Source organism: Salvelinus fontinalis, chromosome 27 (genome assembly GCF_029448725.1).
Source record: "Salvelinus fontinalis isolate EN_2023a chromosome 27, ASM2944872v1, whole genome shotgun sequence".
Lineage (NCBI taxonomy): Eukaryota > Metazoa > Chordata > Actinopteri > Salmoniformes > Salmonidae > Salvelinus > Salvelinus fontinalis.
Genome location: NC_074691.1, coordinates 15,394,801 through 15,412,350, shown reverse-complemented (window position 1 = coordinate 15,412,350; position 17,550 = coordinate 15,394,801). Strand labels below are relative to the sequence as shown.

The following is a 17,550-nucleotide window of genomic DNA, read 5'->3' as shown; positions in this document are numbered from 1 at the left end:
AAGTGTATTTCTGCTTTCTCATTGAAAAGTGTTTCTTGTTCTCTTGGCCTTCGTCATAGCTTTTAAACTAAATATTAAACCATATTTTTACATCTGAATGTGTCTGCACTGGGGACTCGGGATGTGGCTCGTTATTGATGTCATGTTAATCAGGCCTTTTGATTTGAACATATGGATTGTTTTAGTTTTGTTGGCTAGGCTACATATTTCATTATTTCATTTAATGATCAAGCCTTAGCAGTTATTCTGATCTCGTTCCCAATGATCAGTGCTTTAGTTTATTATGTTGCTGTCAAGCGGTTCTGAATTTGTGATGCCCGACTGTCCACGTTTTCATGTGCAATAGCCTTTTAATTTGAACATTTGAAAAGTTTTGGTGTGTTTACTAGGCTATTTGATGTAATGTATATATGTTACAGCACTTTGGTTTCACTAATACATATGTTGAAATGGAACCAAATGATCTGTTTCTGTCTTCAGTCCTTTTTAAATAGGATAGATGGCCTATAGGCTGCGGTATAGGTCAAATGTGATAGTTTGCCTATAACCAGCCTGAGTAGGCCTATAACAGTTTGGCCGGTATAGTCCATCATTGTAAATAAGAATTTGTTCTTAACTAACTTGCCTGGTTAAATAAAGGATACATGTAAAAAAAAATCTGCATCATAAAAGCTGATAGTATTTCAACCACATAAAATATGCATCCAAGCTGAACTTAAATCTTATCAGAAACGTATTGGGTCATTTTCACAGCATTCTATTTCCTTACAACTGGTCAAACGGATATAATTAGGAAACTTTGCACAGAAAACATTTCCCATATTTATTTTTTTTGCATTTTCTCCCCGGTCCCTAATGTCTTTGCTACGTGAATGATGCAAAGATGAAAGAAAGAACTTTACCGACATTATTCTGCTGAGCAAGTGTTTATTTAGTCTTCTATGGCAACATATACTGACAGAAGAGAAGCTACATGTATCTAATTATAGACAAGTTAACTAACAAACAGCCTACCAAAATGTCGGAAATTATAAGCAGGAACATATATAAATTAGGCAAAAAATCCTGCACCCCTTATAAACAAAATCATTCCGCTCTCTCTGACTGTTGCCTACAGCACATGTTCAATATTTGCGTGTTAGGGTCGGGTGCACATATAGTCGTTATTTGTGTGATGGGTTATTAGCAATTGCGGAAGGGTGCGGGTGAACAAACAGCTGAACCACGCACCTATGTGTGTTTCTTTGTATCAACAACTTCAACATCTAGTTTGGTTTTAAATAAAGTATCAGTGAGAGTGGATGAGTCTCTCTTCCAGCCTCTGTCTCGTCAGAACCACTAGCTTGACAACACTTCCAGTCCTGTTCCTCTGTCTGTGTCTCTGTGTGACACACTCAGTCAAAAGCAAACTTAAATATAGCCAAGAGGAATTATGAGAGTCCATGCATAAATCCCAGGATGCCTTCTGCACAGGCTTGAGGTAGAAGTTGTCCTTCACCAAAGATCTACGATCAGATTACACTAGCCCCCTTCCTAACCTTAACCAATCGAGGATGAGACAAGATCTGATTTGGGGGGGATGGGCAACATCTTCTACACTCCACAGTGCAAGTATCCCAGCAGCCTCTCTGTCAGGGCAGGATCCTCCATCCTGAATCCTCCAACAGTTCTGGTGATTGATAATAGGAGAGGACACTTCCCTTCTATAAGACACACTCCTCTGGGCTGACTGGGGCTTTCAGATGTTGTCAGCAGAACTTCTTCCTTCCTCCCTCCCTCTGCTCGGCAGGCTGTCATAATACTGCTGTGCTGTCAGAATGGACCGTCAGCCCAGCCAAGCCGCTGAGTTAGGTCCTCCATCATGACACATACTGTGGTGTACACTCACGCGTAGGCTACATACCACTGGAATGCACATTGCACACATTCACTCCCTCCCCCCCACACACATACTGAAGCTAGTGTGCTTCCACGTTAACTCCAACTTAACCATGAGCTGTTCACCCAGATCAGCCAATGTCCGTATCTACTCTAGTGCTGCTGCTCAGCCCCCTGTTTCCTCTAACTGGCTGCTGCAGCTGATAAGAATATGACAGACTGAACTCTTCCTGAACTGGGACCTTTAGCCAGGAAGCAAGGCAGGAAAAGGGGGTTTAAGGATAAGAGAAGAGCAATCGGCTACAGTAAACATCTAACTTTCGTAACTCCTTAAGCCCTTACAATTGTGGGAATTGGCCTATATGGATGGGGGTAGATTGAAATGTTTCTTAAAGACTAAATATTAAATTCATATGCATAACAATGGTAGCAATTGAACGTGAACAGTTTGAAGATAATGTGAAAATTATTAGACCAAAGGTGAGTGCACATCAGTTCACCTGACACAACACTGAATCCAAACATTACACGGTTGATTTGATGTGCATTTTAAATTTACTGTACTTTTCGCCGCATTTGTTGATAATACTCTAGATACATCCAGCAACATGATTAGACTATTCCTGGAAAATGTGCAGTAAGTATTCTTACTCCTGACAAAATCTGCCATTTTCAACCCGTATATGGGTACGAGTGTAAAGGGCTACAGTCAGCAACTTCAGTAAGTGTGTCAGGGTTCCATGCCCAGCTAGCAAATAACGTTTTGAGAACCATATTTTTCTTATAGCTTGGTGAAAGCCTAGTTGTCCAATGATTATTTGCATACAAACTTCCTACAAAGTTCTGGGAATGGTGCAAGATAGTTGCTTGGCTTTGGAACATTCAGCACATTTAAGGAACTTGACAAAATAACAATTTTCTTGGTATTTCATTACTTTAACAGAACGTTTCATAAAATGTGAAACATGGTTAAATTTAATTACATTTTTGGTAATGTTCTAGGGACGTTCTCCAACTGGTTTGACATTGGGAATGTTCTCAAATAATTCAGAGAAGGTAAAGAAACAATGTTCTTCTGTGGGAATTTCAGTTCTTCAGCATAATGTTTTCCACAGGTTTCCTCATGATTCTAATTAATTCATTAAAGTAATGATCTCAGAACGTTGAGAGAATATTAAGAAACAACATTATTCTGCGGGAATTTCAGTACTTCAGCATAATGTTTTCTGCAGGTTTCAGCATGGTTATACTTAAAGTCATGCTCTCAGAACATTAACAAAACTTTCCATAAAAACCACAAGAAAACATCAGTAACGTTCAAAGTATGTTTAAAAAATATATATACTTTCTATTCTCAGCATAAACAAAACTCTCTCTGTCCTCTATCTTGTTAATTAAGTGTGTTCAGGAACGTTGGCTGCTCCCACTAATTGGCCACACCTGATCTTAATGAGTGCTTGCTTCCTTTGAAATGGGGTCTGTTGAATAGACTAAAATTAACAGCTTTGTATGTGTAAAAAAAATGGCATGCTAGCTCCATCCTGGTGGCGCAGTGGACTAATTCCATGGAGAGAGAACAGTAGATCACAGGTTGGAATCTCACTGACGCCGTGCCACAATAAAGAAGAAATGTGTTTGCATTATTATTATAATGCCTAAGCAAATTCATTTTCATTAGTCCTATATGCGCTTGGAGTTCAAAACAGTTAACCCAAATTAAGCTGGCAGTTATTAAAAGTCTCAATTGAAACATTCAGTGAATGTTTTAAGGAAGTTATTCAAAAACCTCAAAATAACCTATTATTTCCGTTCTCACAACGTTAATAAAAACCTCCCAGGAAAATGTTCAGGGAACCATAGTACAAAGTTTTCAGAACCTCCCTGCAACCTTAAAATGAACATTCCCAGAAAAGGCTACATTTCACTTCCATTCTCAGACCATTCTCAAAAGCATTCTGATTTACTGGTCAGGAAACATATGGCTTCATTCCCAGAACCAATGGAAAAGCAAAAACATACGTTCCCACAACTTCCAAGGAACCAAATGTGCTAGCTGGGTGCCCTCATTGATATAAAAAGAGGATGAAAAACATGGCATAGACACACAGCCAATTCATCTGTCTCTAACATCATAGCGTCTAGCCAAGAAATCAAGATGGGATATTGAGACGTTTTATAGTTGTGATGATCAACAGTTGATATGAATTATTAATCTCACTCATACATATCCAATCTGATTTGCTTTAGATTCATTTACTTTTAATTAAAACCTGCCCAACTTTCAATTAAATCTCTAAGAAAAGATTTAAATGAACTCTAATCTCAGGATGCTTGACCATAAAACATGAAACTAATGATATCCAGGAAACTTTCTTCAAAAGTAACCTGATGTGAACTCTTCCTAGTTGTTAGGGAGTGTTGAGATGTTCATGTAAAACAATCTAAGAAACGCCATTCCCCCTTCCACCTTTTGTCTCAGTGATGCTAATAACCTAAGATTGATCCCAAGGATACTTACGACTTGTCTCTCCGGTGGATGTGGCGTCTTTGGGGGCTGCTCTGTCGGCGGTGGGGGGAGAGAGACTTGCCTCTGGTCCGTTCTTTGATGGGAGACTGGGCACTCGATGACTTCAGGATCTGAGATAAAACAACAGAATAAGACTTAGGAATCTAATGTATAAGATCCGGTTTGAGCTGCAGTTTCTTTACTGCACTAATATGTAAGTGTTGTTGGTTTTGTTTAAAGCTGCAAGCTACAGGAGGAGTTGCTTTAAAAAACATCAATTAGCAGACATGTTCACCATTCAGTGCCATGGGGCTGGGGAAATGAAAAGTTCCACTTCAATAAAGAGAGCAGTTGAAGAAGTTAACTTTTAATGACACAGTGGGATCTCAGGGACATAGTGAGTAAAGGCGCCATCTATGAATCAATGTAGGGAGAAGAGGAGAGGGGATGACGACACTGTGGGGAGTGGAGAGACTTTGGAGAGGAGAGCCGAGAGTGTCTCTCTTCATTAGTAAAAACACTAACAGACAGTAATGAAGACAGCCTCCCAGGCAGTGCCCTCATTAACGTGATGATACCCCATTAACCCAATCAGCCCACTAGTCAACTCCCTCTGCAAACTCAATTACCCACGGGGCTCACACCGGCACATATAGGCAGTTTTTAGGCACACACACAGGCAAAAACACACAGGCACACATGCACACATGCATGCAAGCACACACACACACACACACACACACTACAGGCACTGAAAGAGAGACTAACATATTACTAACATCCACTGTTTGGTTAGCAGAATTCGAGTTTCAGGGTCACCCTGTCCTGTTAGAAACCTAATGAGAGCTCACTGCTGACGGACAGTCCGGAGGAGACTGGAGAAGAATTATGAAAAGGATTTCCTGGAATGAACAAACAGGAAGCAGCTCATATTCCGTGCTCTAGAAACCACATGCAGCTGAGAGCATAGGCAGGATGTTAGTCATACGATTGGTGATAGACATAAGGATGTGTGTTGTAGTGGGGGAGGGTTAAAGGACAGACAGTGCTCTGCTATACTGTATAAAATGCAAGCTTTCTGTCTGTGTTGTGCATAGAAGACACACTAGATGAATTTCCCGAATAGCCTTTGAGGATTTTCACTGTAAAATTATTCCTAGATTGATTCCTTCAAATGAGAAAAGTGTTTTTACACTAATGTCCCTATTACTAGTTCTAAAAAAGAAAAGGGTCGTAGGTGAGTTCTTCAGCATCCAGAAATATCTATATATACACTGACACATTTTCGGTATGTACGTGAACTATGCACAGCTGACGAGAGGTCAAATACAGAGGTTAAGGCTGTTTCTCCAGCGCTGGGCAGCTGGGAACACATGACCTACATTTACTGTTGCTGTGATAGTCAGACGCACCGTCTTACTACCATCCCCCACCAACCACCACGCTACAGCTGAGTCAGATAAATCTGGGAGATGTGGTCCAACCAGCCAGCTTCTCTGTCTTCTCTGTCTTCTCTGTCTTCTCTGTCCTCTCTCTCTCTCTCTCTCTCTCTCTCTCTCTCTCTCTCTCTCTCTCTCTCTCTCTCTCTCTCTCTCTCTCTCTCTCTCTCTCTCTCTCTCTCTCTCTCTCTCTCTCTCTCTCTCTCTCTCTCTCTCTCTCTCTCTCTCTCTCTCTCTCTCTCTCTCTCTCTTCCACTAAGGGAAACTCTGGCCTTAATTATCCCTGACGGTTCATATTACACCCATCGCCCCTCCGTGGTAGCCGCCCTGGTTTCAGACGGGGAACAAAGGGGGAATTCCATGACATGATGCCGTTCCAGACGGAGGCCAAGCCAAAGCAACACAAACGAGTTGAACGCTCCTTCAGGGATGACCTCGGGTCAGTCGACTAGAGAGCTTATCTATTGTGTTGAACATTTTCAACCTAACAGAGTTCAAGTGTACAGTATACTGTACCCTAAAAGTCAGAGTATTTTTCAAAGGTGAAATATAGTATTTGGGCATCCACAGGGTTACATACAGTGTTGTAGATACTAAACGGGGGAAATGTATGAAAGGAGGGCAGTGAGGCGTCAAGTAATCAAGTTTGACACATATGACCTCTCATGTCTGCCTAGAGGAGAAAAATGTGAGAAAGTAGGACAACAACATGTCACCTTCATCCTCATGTCTCGGCCATGTTTCTCCAGCTCCTTCCTCATGTCCTCTCTCCCTAGGCGGGCGGCGTTGAGCACCAGGTACTTCCACTCGATGGGCTGGAAGACGTGCGGGTCGTGGGGCACGTACAGGCCGATCTTCACCTTCTTCAGCGTGTGCTGGTAGCGGCGGTACGAGTCCTCGAACTCCATCACCAGCTCGCTGAGGGTGCGGAAGGTCAGGGCCTTGTCCATGAGGTCTTGGCGGCGGCTCATGCCCAGCGTACCATAGCGTCCGTTGCAGTAGACGCCCAGCACCACGTGGTGGAAGTGGTTCCCTGAGAACTGGGTCTTGAAGCTGATGGGGAACCGCTCCACCGACGTCAGCCCGTTGGTCAGGTATCTGGGGTGACCATGGTCAAGGACGTTAACTGGCATCATTAGCAACAACAACAGTTTCAGGGAATTTAATGCTGTCTACTAAATGGTTGTAATTATATACACAGAAAGAGAGAGCGAGCGAGAGAGAAAAAAGAAAGAAAGACATTTATAAGAAGGTCAAAGCAAAAAGCATCATGGTTGAAGGGGCTAGCATCAGTAGCATAACCAACAACAACTTTTCAGAGATTTAATACTCCCTAATAGTCTCCTGAATGGTGATCACTTGATGTTTACGAGAGAGGGAGAGAGAGAGAGAGAAGGGCGTATCCAAGCCAGTGTTAAGCCCACTCACAAATTCATTATATTATTTTCCATTAACTCATTAGCTAACTGGCATTGGCTGTTTGATTAATGGAGTAGCAGATTTAGTAAGAATGGCTTGTCTTTGAACCCAAACACAGCCACACTCACGATATCTCTAAATCAAATCAGCTAATGGAGGGAGTGAATGAGAGGGCTTGGAGCTGAGAGGTGTAACAGGCATTGCTTCAGTTTCATTACAGCAGACAGACTGTAGTACATCTCTGCACATCATAGGATGGGATACTATCACAAAACAGATACATTTCTTTCAAACGAAATTTGAGGATACAGTATATGCATATTTCATTCGAAGGTAGCCAGACACTCAAAGACTGTTATTCCTAAAAGTCCCAGGAATAAATAGCTGTGGTGTCCCAACGTGGCATCTAGTGTCTCACACAAGGCACACCAGGCTAGCCTGTCCCTGGGGCTTATACTCTGTATGTGGCTCCCCAGAACTCTTATGTAACTGGCCTGCGGATCCACTGCAGCGTGTCTGCGCGGCACACGATGCGGCAGATTTGACAAATCTGGCCTGCCCAGGAGAGAGGGGGGCGGAGGGGGACACGGCAAGCTTGGAGATGGGTTATCTGGGACTGTCCAGGTCCCGAGGCAGTAGAGGCACTATAGTGACACACACAAGAATATGAAACTCCACTGTGTGTGTCAGTGACCTAATGACCAGTAAAAAGCAACTGACTGGCCTGAGAAAGGGTCAATCAGATCAGAGTTTGACCCACTACCAACCATTAGCCTCAGCAGTACTCTGTGATAATGACCTCATCATCATCCAGACATATATTATGCATCTATGATCAATGATCCACTCATCCGTATCATCATCAGCAATGTTGTCGTCTCATGTTTTCAATAAGCAGGCTGTTTTCGCTGCGCCCTCACACTGCAGTGTTGTGCAGTAACAATAACACAAGCTGGCTGCTACTGTGGTTGAGATAATACATTGGATCTGAGAGAGGGAGCACATTTCAGCATCAACTGACTGGTTTGTGGCTTGGCTCTGTTTCCTCTCAGCTACCAGCTACCAGCAACCATCTTTTTTTAATTTTTTTATCTCTCCACGTCAAGCCCTCTCAATGGCCAGAGTACCTGTCCGTCATCTTCACATCCCGCCCGCCCGCCCACCCCTAACATCACAGCACTGTACTTTCATTAAATAATCATAGGGGCCAGCCGACCAGTTTAACAGCTGCAATAGGGATTCCCTTCCACAACATACATAGTTAAAAGGCATCTTTGTAGCGTCCGTGTACGGTCACGAGTCATGTTTCACAAGCAAGAGGCCTGTAGAGCGATATTCACAGAGGAAGCCTCAACTAAATAAAGTGGGCTTATCCCATTTGAAGAAGAGAGCTCTTGAGGTTTGAGAGAAGAGTGACAGGTATTATTTAAGATCACCACAGGACAGGAAGCATCATGAAAGGAGGTGATGGTAGTTGACATCAACACTTTGGTCAGTTACACTCTGTTTTCCTATGATAAACAAACCCAACGTGGGTAGAATACAGACATACAGCAGAAATAATCACCCTCAGAAAGAATACTTTTTTCTGACACCTTGTTTTTTCACAGAGTAGGGAGCGCAGTGTGGCGTCGGGTGCAGATAGTTGGTGTGATTATTCATTGAGGCGGCAGTTAGAGCAACAGAAAAAAACGAAAGCCCCTCTGTCCTCCCCTGTGGTGGCTGGGTCTGTCTACACTGACTCACTCACACACACACATACTGTACACACACACAGTCCCCCCCATTGCTTCTCCTTAATGAATGCCCCATTAACTAACTACAAAAATATCACATATTACCAATGATGCAAGGCATGTGATCCACCCCAACCCCAATAGTAGCATATTTCCTCTTATCTGCCACCAGGCAAGAGCTCTTTCCATCACCTGGGGAGGATTATTGTTGCCATAGAAACCAAGCAAAGCGACGTGTTTACTAGCTCCAGCAGTACTAGCTCATGCTGCTTTGACACCTGAGCTGGGCAAACTCCAGGGAAGCGTTGCAAATATTAATGACACGCCTGTTAACTGCCCCCTAAGCCCTTCTCCAACAGAACAGCATATCTCTAGGTATATGGCAAACACTCTGTCAGTGTTTGGTAGATTAAGATACATGCTTGCTCGGTCGCCATGATGCTGTGTGTGGAAGATGGCCCAGAGTAAATATGATCCACGATGCACCACTGTGTGGTCAAGAGGAGGGTCAGCACTTTAGTAAAACCATCTGCTGCCCCTCTTAAAAATGTTTTTTAAAACCAAATATCAATCATTAAGTGAAAGGCAAAACCAACTCACAATAAACATCTAAAAATTCTGTTAGGACAAGACTGCCATTGACCCCTGATCCAGCACATTCACTGTTTTCTAAAGTACTAAAATGATATGCCCTCACTTACCCTAATTCTTTGATGTTCTATCAATCCTCGTAACAGGCAACGACAAAAAAATCGGTTTAAATGTGTGACAATAATAAGAGCATACATAGTTCCATTACAAATATGTCCAAGACCTGATGAAACAGAGTTACTCATAATTACTCATAAACTCTGTTTCTCCTCTCTGCGAAAAGCATCTTAGGCTACTGTACTCAGAACCTCTTATCTGTAGTAGAGGAATCTGCCTTGGGTGGACCTACTAATGCACCACGTTACTGGTGGCCTCAGCTCAACACAAAGACAAGGCTGAAGTAGTTGATCTGGAGGGAAACATAGGTTGTACCATAAGAAAACACGAGTATACAACACTCCATCGACTAAACCATTCACAGAACAAAACTAAGAGCCATGCTGTAACAACTGAGTCTCTCATTTTTCTCAGTGTTAATAATGCATGAACTGAGTGTTGTCGGTGAGTATCTGAACATATCAACTGGTTTTGTATCTTAGCATACAGCTTGGCTGGCTCTTTCATCTAGGAGACCAGAGAACGTCTGTTGCAATTCCAAGCATCATTGAGCTTATCATCTTTGTCAATGAGGGTTAACAGGTTCGGTCTCACCTGACAGACTTGGACTTGAGCCTATGACATCTCACTGGGCAAAAACTGGCCGAATCAACGTTGTTTCCACGTCATTTCAACCAAAGAATTCAATGTGATGACGTTGAATCAACGTGTAAAACTGATTGGATTTGAAAAAAAGTAATTAACGTAAGAGAATTTGTTATTTATTTTTAACCTAAATCCAATGACATGATGACATTTAATTAATTCTTTCATATTGAATTCAAGTTAGTTGACAACTTAACCAAATGTAAATGAAAACTAGATGTTGAACTGACGTCTGTGCCCAGTGAGATAAACCGAGAGAAAAGCCTGTCAAGTCAACAGACACAACAGACACGGCCTTTTTCTTCATGATACCAGCCTGCGGTTTTGACTGAGGATAAACCTGTGCCCATGAGAAAGATCAGGCTTGGACGTGACAGTAATCGTTTGTGAAAAGGCCCAGCAGCCAAGCAGCTCTAAATGGCAATGTGCGAGACGCTGCAGAAACTTTGCTCTGCCTGCCTATATGCTAGGAGGGAAGTTACATTTTGAACTTTCAGACTCTTGTTTCCTAGCAACAGGGGCATCTGTGAGTTTTATTGGCCTAAGGGGGAATATTAAAGGGAAAGGGTATACCTAGTCAGTCGCACAACTGAATGCATCTAATTGATTTCAGGGGTTTCATCGGGCACCTCAGGACCTGAAACAGATCAGCTCTAACTCCCATCGGTTAATGTGTATCTCTGACTGTGCCTACAGACAAAGAAATGATACATTCCAAGGATGACAGCTTCAAGGCATTTGATTGGAAGAGATTCCCTGATCATTTCTCTCGCAGTCTCCATCAACCTGAAAGAGAACAAAGATGATTGTAGTGAATATTCTTGTTTCATACAAAGTCCCCTTTTGTGCCTTATACAAGCAATGACACAATGGTGTTATTCAAACAGGATTTACAACAAACCCTGTTTGATTGACTTCAAATGTGTCAAGTACAAGCCAAGTACACTAATGAAAGCACCATCTTCTAAATACGATGACCCCTTTTACATATTTTCGATAACACGTTAAATGTCCTGGCTGTCTTTGCAGAGTACATGCACATTGCATATGTACTCTGGGTTAAGGACACAGCAAGAGGCAGAGGACAGCTATTTTCCACATATGAACTGGCCTATATTCTTCTACAGACAAATGATGTTGTCTCACAGAGTAGTGGGACCTCTCTTCTGGCTCGGTACAGTGGCAGACACAGTAAAGACACAAACAAAAACCAATTGAGATACCACAGAAACGGCCTCACAGCCACACTTACCCACACAATGGTCTGGTTTTCCTTATCTCAAAGAACTGAGTTCCTGTGTGATTGTATCTGACAGACAGTTAAGGGGCATTCAAAGGAGTCTGTAATTATTTACAACGGTTGGGCGAGCGGGGAATGGTGATGTTTCTGATATCAGGTTGATGTAATGTATTGTAGGCTAGAGGTTTATGAATACCTGAGAGAAATTCAACTGTACCTCAAAGACCTCATTTATTACATTTTGTCCCCCTCACTGTCATGTGTGAAGTCTAACTGAAACTAATTTGAAAACTATGGCTATTCTTCATCTGAATGTGTCTCCTGCAGTTAACAGAGTGAAGACTTTAAAGTACTGTGACATTATTTACAGACCCACGGAGCACCTGTAGCTACAGTATGACAGTTGGTGCACCTGCACTCCCCTGGCTACAATCACAACAAATTAAACCCACCTGAAAACGTTGACACAGTGTTAGTTAGCTAACACACTGCATACATACTGTTCAACCCCCAGGGCTCCAGAGTGAATTAAACAGTGTGAAATGTGTCACGGATCTGCAATGAGCTATAGGAGGACACTGTGCCCTAAAAGGAGCTGTGGTTTCTCTCTTCTCAGCGTGTTCTGTGAACGGGGGATGAGAGGAAGATAAGGGAAGGGAGGTGGCAGGTTGCGGGCTCGGCAGGGAAAGGATACTGCAGTGTCTTCATGTAGTTCTGGATGGCCAGCAGCCAGGCAGGGACAGACATGGAGGGCTTGAAGTTGGGGACCGATGGCACAGGGTGCTGTGGAATGACAAAGAAAGACTATGTTAGATTGATCTTGGTGGTGGTGGAAACATAAACATGTGGCAATATTGGCTTCCTGTTAAGGCAAGGGCTGATTTCAAGGTCTTAACCTGCAAACCTACAAAGCATTAAATGGGCTTGCTCCTACCTATCTTTCCGATTTGGTCCTGCCGTACATACCTACACGTACGCTACGGTCACAAGACGCAGGCCTCCTAATTGTCCCTAGAATTTCTAAGCAAACAGCTGGAGGCAGGGCTTTCTCCTATAGAGCTCCATTTTTATGGAATGGTCTGCCTACCCATGTGAGAGACGCAGACTTGGTCTCAACCTTTAAGTCTTTACTGAAGACTCATCTCTTCAGTAGGTCATATGATTGAGTGTAGTCTGGTCCAGGAGTGTGAAGGTGAACGGAAAGGCTCTGGAGCAACAAACCGCCCCTGCTGTCTCTGCCTGGCCGGTTCCCCTCTCTCCACTGGGATTCTCTGCCTCTAACCCTATTACAGGAGCTGAGTCACTGGCTTACTGGTGCTCTTCCATGCCGTCCGTAGGAGGGGTGCGTCACTTGAGTGGGCTGAGTCACTGACGTGATATTCCTGTCTGGGTTGGCGCCCCCCCTTGGGTTGTGCTGTGGGGGAGATCTTTGTGAGCTATACTCGGCCTTGTCTCAGGATGGTAAGTTGGTGGTTGAAGTTATCCCTCTAGTGGTGTTGGGGCTGTGCTTTGGCAAAGTGGGTGGGGTTATATCCTGCCTGTTTGGCCCTGTCCGGGGGTATCATCGGATGGGGCCACAGTGTCTCCTGACCCCTCCTGTCTCAGCCTCGATTATTTATGCTGCAGTAGTTTATGTGTCGGGGGACTAGGGTCAGTCTGTTATATCTGGAGTACTTCTCTTGTCTTATCCGGTGTCCTGTGTGAATTTAAGTATGCTCTCTCTAATTCTCTCTTTCTCTCTTTCTTTCTTTCTCTCTCTCGGAGGACCTGAGCCCTAGGACAATGCCTCAGGACTACCTGGCATGATGACTCCTTGCTGTCCCCAGTCCACCTGGCCATGCTGCTGCTCCAGTTTCAACTGTTCTGCCTATGGAACCCTGACCTGTTCACCGGACGTGCTACCTGTCCCAGACCTGCTGTTGTCAACTCTCTAGAGACAGCAGGAGCGGTAGAGATAGAGATTAATGAGGACATTTACTCCTGAGGTGCTGACTTGTTGCATCCTCGACAACTACTGTGATTATTATTATTTGACCATGCTGGTCATTTATGAACATTTGAACATCTTGGCCATGTTCTGTTATAATCTCCACCCGGCACAGCCAGAAGAGGACTGGCCACCCCTCATAGCCTGGTTCCTCTCTAGGTTTCTTCCTAGGTTTTGGCCTTTCTAGGGAGTTTTTCCTAGCCACCGTGCTTCTACACCTGCATTGCTTGCTGTTTGGTGTTTTAGGCTGGGTTTCTGTACAGCACTTTGAGATATCAGCTGATGTAAGAAGGGCTATATAAATACATTTGATTTGATTTGATATTGAAGCTCTTCTACTGTACAGTCATTGAGTCAGCCAGAACCAGAAAAACAAATATATGTTTTTGTGTGTGTGTGTGTGTGTGTGTGTGTGTGTGTGTGTGTGTGTGTGTGTGTGTGTGTGTGTGTGTGTGTGTGTGTGTGTGTGTGTGTGTGTGTGTGTGTGTGTGTGTGTGTGTGTGTGTGTGTGTGTGAAGGTGACCCAGTAGACTAAACGCCATGTAATTTCCTCAGGGTTGTTTCTCTTCTCAACAGAGCTGTAAAACAGAGCTTATCTGAGGAGTCTGGTGTCATGCTGAAGACAAACAGTTTAGCCCTCTGTCTCAGTCACACAAACCCTACTATGCTCTATTTGAAAAGCCTGAGGTGATGGATCAAACTAATGACAGAGTACCATGCCCTAAATCCAGAGGGAAGACATTTCCTTTCCAGGATATTAGTAATTCTAGTTAGTCATTGTTAGGTCTGTTTCTCTGATCAATCAATGGTGCACACACACACACGCACGCACGCACGCACGCACGCACGCACGCACGCACGCACGCACGCACGCACACACACACACACACACACACACACACACACACACACACACACACACACACACACACACACACACACACACACACACACACACACGCACACTGATCCTTTCAACCGGGGTTGTGTAGTATCTGATTCAACAGAGACCAGTACAGCCACTGGATCAAAGGCCTGACAGGTACAGAGAAAGAGGGTGTGAGAGAGACAGCAAATGTGTATATTTTGTGTGGAGAGGAGAAGGGAAACCCAAACCAATCAAGGTGAGATGGGGATCATCAGCCCTCTAGCCCCTACAGATAGGGATCATCAGCCCTCTACCTCCTACAGATAGGTCTCATCAGCCCTCCACCCCCTACAGATAGGTCTCATCAGCCCTCTACCCCCTACAGATAGGTTTCATCAGCCCTTTACCCCCTACAGATAGGTCTCATCAGCCCTCCACCCCCTACAGATAGGTCTCATCAGCCCTCTACCCCCTACAGATAGGTCTCATCAGCCCTCCACCCCCTACAGATAGGTCTCATCAGCCCTCTACCCCCTACAGATAGGTCTCATCAGCCCTCTACCCCTACAGATAGGTCTCATCAGCCCTCTACCCCCTACAGATAGGTCTCATCATCCCTCTACCCCCTACAGATAGGTCTCATCAGCCCTCTACCCCTACAGATAGGTCTCATCAGCCCTCTACCCCTACAGATAGGTCTCATCAGCCCTCCACCCCCTACAGATAGGTCTCATCATTCCTCTACCCCCTACAGATAGGTCTCATCAGCCCTCTACCCCCTACAGATAGGTCTCATCAGCCCTCCACCCCCTACAGATAGGTCTCATCAGCCCTCCACCCCCTACAGATAGGTCTCATCAGCCCTCTACCCCCTACAGATAGGTCTCATCAGCCCTCTACCCCCTACAGATAGGTGTCATCAGCCCTCTACCCCCTACAGATAGGTCTCATCAGCCCTTTACCTCCTACAGATAGGTCTCATCAGCCCTTTACCTCCTACATATAGGTATCATCAGCCCTCTACCCCCTACAGATAGGTCTCATCAGCCCTTTACCCCCTACAGATAGGTCTCATTAGCCCTCCACCCCCTACAGATAGGTCTCATCAGCCCTCCACCCCCTACAGATAGGTCTCATCAGCCCTCTACCCCCTACAGATAGGTCTCATCAGCCCTCTACCCCCTACAGATAGGTCTCATCAGCCCTCTACCCCCTACAGATAGGTCTCATCAGCCCTCTACCCCCTACAGATAGGTCTCATCAGCCCTCTACCCCCTACAGATGGTGTTCTAAGCTCTCACTCATCACACTGGCTCATTTCAAAAGCTTTATATCAAAGCTGTGCAAATGAACAAGCAAACAAAATGTGTAATATTCAGCAGTTAAGTTGCGCTGGGTCTTATTTCTGAATAATCCCTCACACAATCCCCCTGCCAGCCCTATCTCCACTGTGGAGAGCCTGGAATGGAACATAATTCTGCTGGGTCAGGGAAGGAGTACAGGGGTAGTTCTTTCTTCTCTCCCTCTCTTTACGTCTCTCTCCACAGCAAACGGAGGGATGGGAGGATGAGGATAAGTGCTGACTGAGGAAAGGATTTCCAAGTGCTTGGTATCAGACATCTTCTCAAAGTGTAGCCAACCACATCACATATAGAAATGTAATAACACAACTGTCTAAGAAGAACTTAATTGACACTCAAAGCTGGAATCCTTAATGGTGAAACTGCCAAGTCCATTTGCAATATTACAACAACAAAGAAGTTACTGCAAAGAATGAACACAGTATTTTGGGGGGGACATCATTGCACGTGTGATAGAACAGCAGAATATGAACATGTACTGCAAAAAAAATGACCACGGCGCATGACACTCAACAATCAGTGAACGGCCGTGGGGTGGACAGTGGCGCTGTTTCCTCTTCTGCGGATTCCATCTTAAATAGTACAATGTAAACTTGAGTAGCGGCAGCTGTACCCTCGCTTAGACAGCCCGCTTAGAGTTTGTCAAAAGGTCTGATGAAACCAAGATTGAAATCTTTGGCCTAAATGCCAAACATCACATCTGGAGGAAACCTGGCACCATCCCTAAGGTAAAGCATGGTGGTGGGAACATCATGCTGTGGGGATGTTTTTCAGCGACAGGGACTGGGAGAATAGTCAGGATCGAGGGAAAGATAAACGGAGCAAAGTACAGAGAGATCCTTGTTGAAAACCTGCTCCAGAGCGCCCAGGACCTCAGACTGGGGCAAAGGTTCACCTTCCAACAGGACAACAACCCTAAACACACAGCCAAGACAGAGCAGGAGTGGCTTCGGGATAAGTCTCTGGATGTCCTTGAGTGGCCCAGCCAGAGCCCGAACTTGAACCAGATCGAACATCTCTGAGGAGCCCTGAAAATAGCTGTGTAGCGACATTCCCCATCCAACCTGACAGAGCTTGAGGTGTGCCAAGCTTGTAGCGTCATACCCAAGAAGACCCGAGGCTGTAATCGCTGCCAAAGGTGCTTCAACAAAGTACTAAGGGGTCTGATTATTTATGTAAATGTGATATTTCAGTTTTGTATTTTTTATAAATTTTTGGGGAAAAAGGGTTTTGCTTTGTCATTATGGGGTATTGTGTGTAGATTCGAAGGTATTCAGACCCATTGACTTTTCCCACATTTTGTTGTTACAGCCTTATTCTAAAATGTAGTAAATAGTTTTCCCCCCCTCATCAATCTAAACACAATACCCCATGAGTAATTTAAGTATGTAACGTAACAAAATGTCAAGGGGTCTGAATACTTTCGAAGGCTAAGTTTGGACACACCTACTCATTTAAGGGTTTTTCTTTATTTGTAAACAAAAAAAAATCTACAATGTAGAATAATAGTGAAGACATCAAAACTATGAAATAACATATATGGAATCATGTAGTAACCAAAAAAGTGTTAAACAAATCAAAATGTATTTGAGATTTTAGATTCTTCAAATTAGCCACCCTTTGCCTTGATGACAGCTTTGCACGCTCTTGGCATTCTATCAAGGCCAGATCATCTGATGCAGCACTCCATCACTCTCCTTCTTGGTCAAATAGCCCTTACACAGCCTGGAGGTGTGTAGGGTCATTGTCCTGTTGAAAAACAA

The 17,550-nt window shown here is 44.1% G+C and overlaps 1 protein-coding gene across 3 annotated transcripts in view; it reads right to left on the bottom strand.

Annotated features, from left to right (window-relative positions):
* The window catches only part of LOC129825132 (tubulinyl-Tyr carboxypeptidase 2-like), a 38,238-nt gene that overhangs the window by 15,144 nt on the left and 5,544 nt on the right, over positions 1-17,550 (bottom strand). The window contains exons 2-6 of one of the 3 annotated variants that reach the window (XM_055884955.1): positions 12,266-12,354; positions 11,584-11,640; positions 11,043-11,117; positions 6,540-6,921; positions 4,397-4,515 (exon numbers count right to left, since the gene is read on the bottom strand). In XM_055884955.1, coding sequence (XP_055740930.1) covers positions 4,397-4,515; positions 6,540-6,921; positions 11,043-11,117; positions 11,584-11,640; positions 12,266-12,354 — 722 coding nt within the window. Of the gene's footprint in view, positions 1-4,392; positions 4,516-6,539; positions 6,922-11,042; positions 11,118-11,583; positions 11,641-12,265; positions 12,355-17,550 lie in introns of those variants that run through there. The other 2 variants (XM_055884956.1, XM_055884957.1) reach the window with 2 other exon arrangements.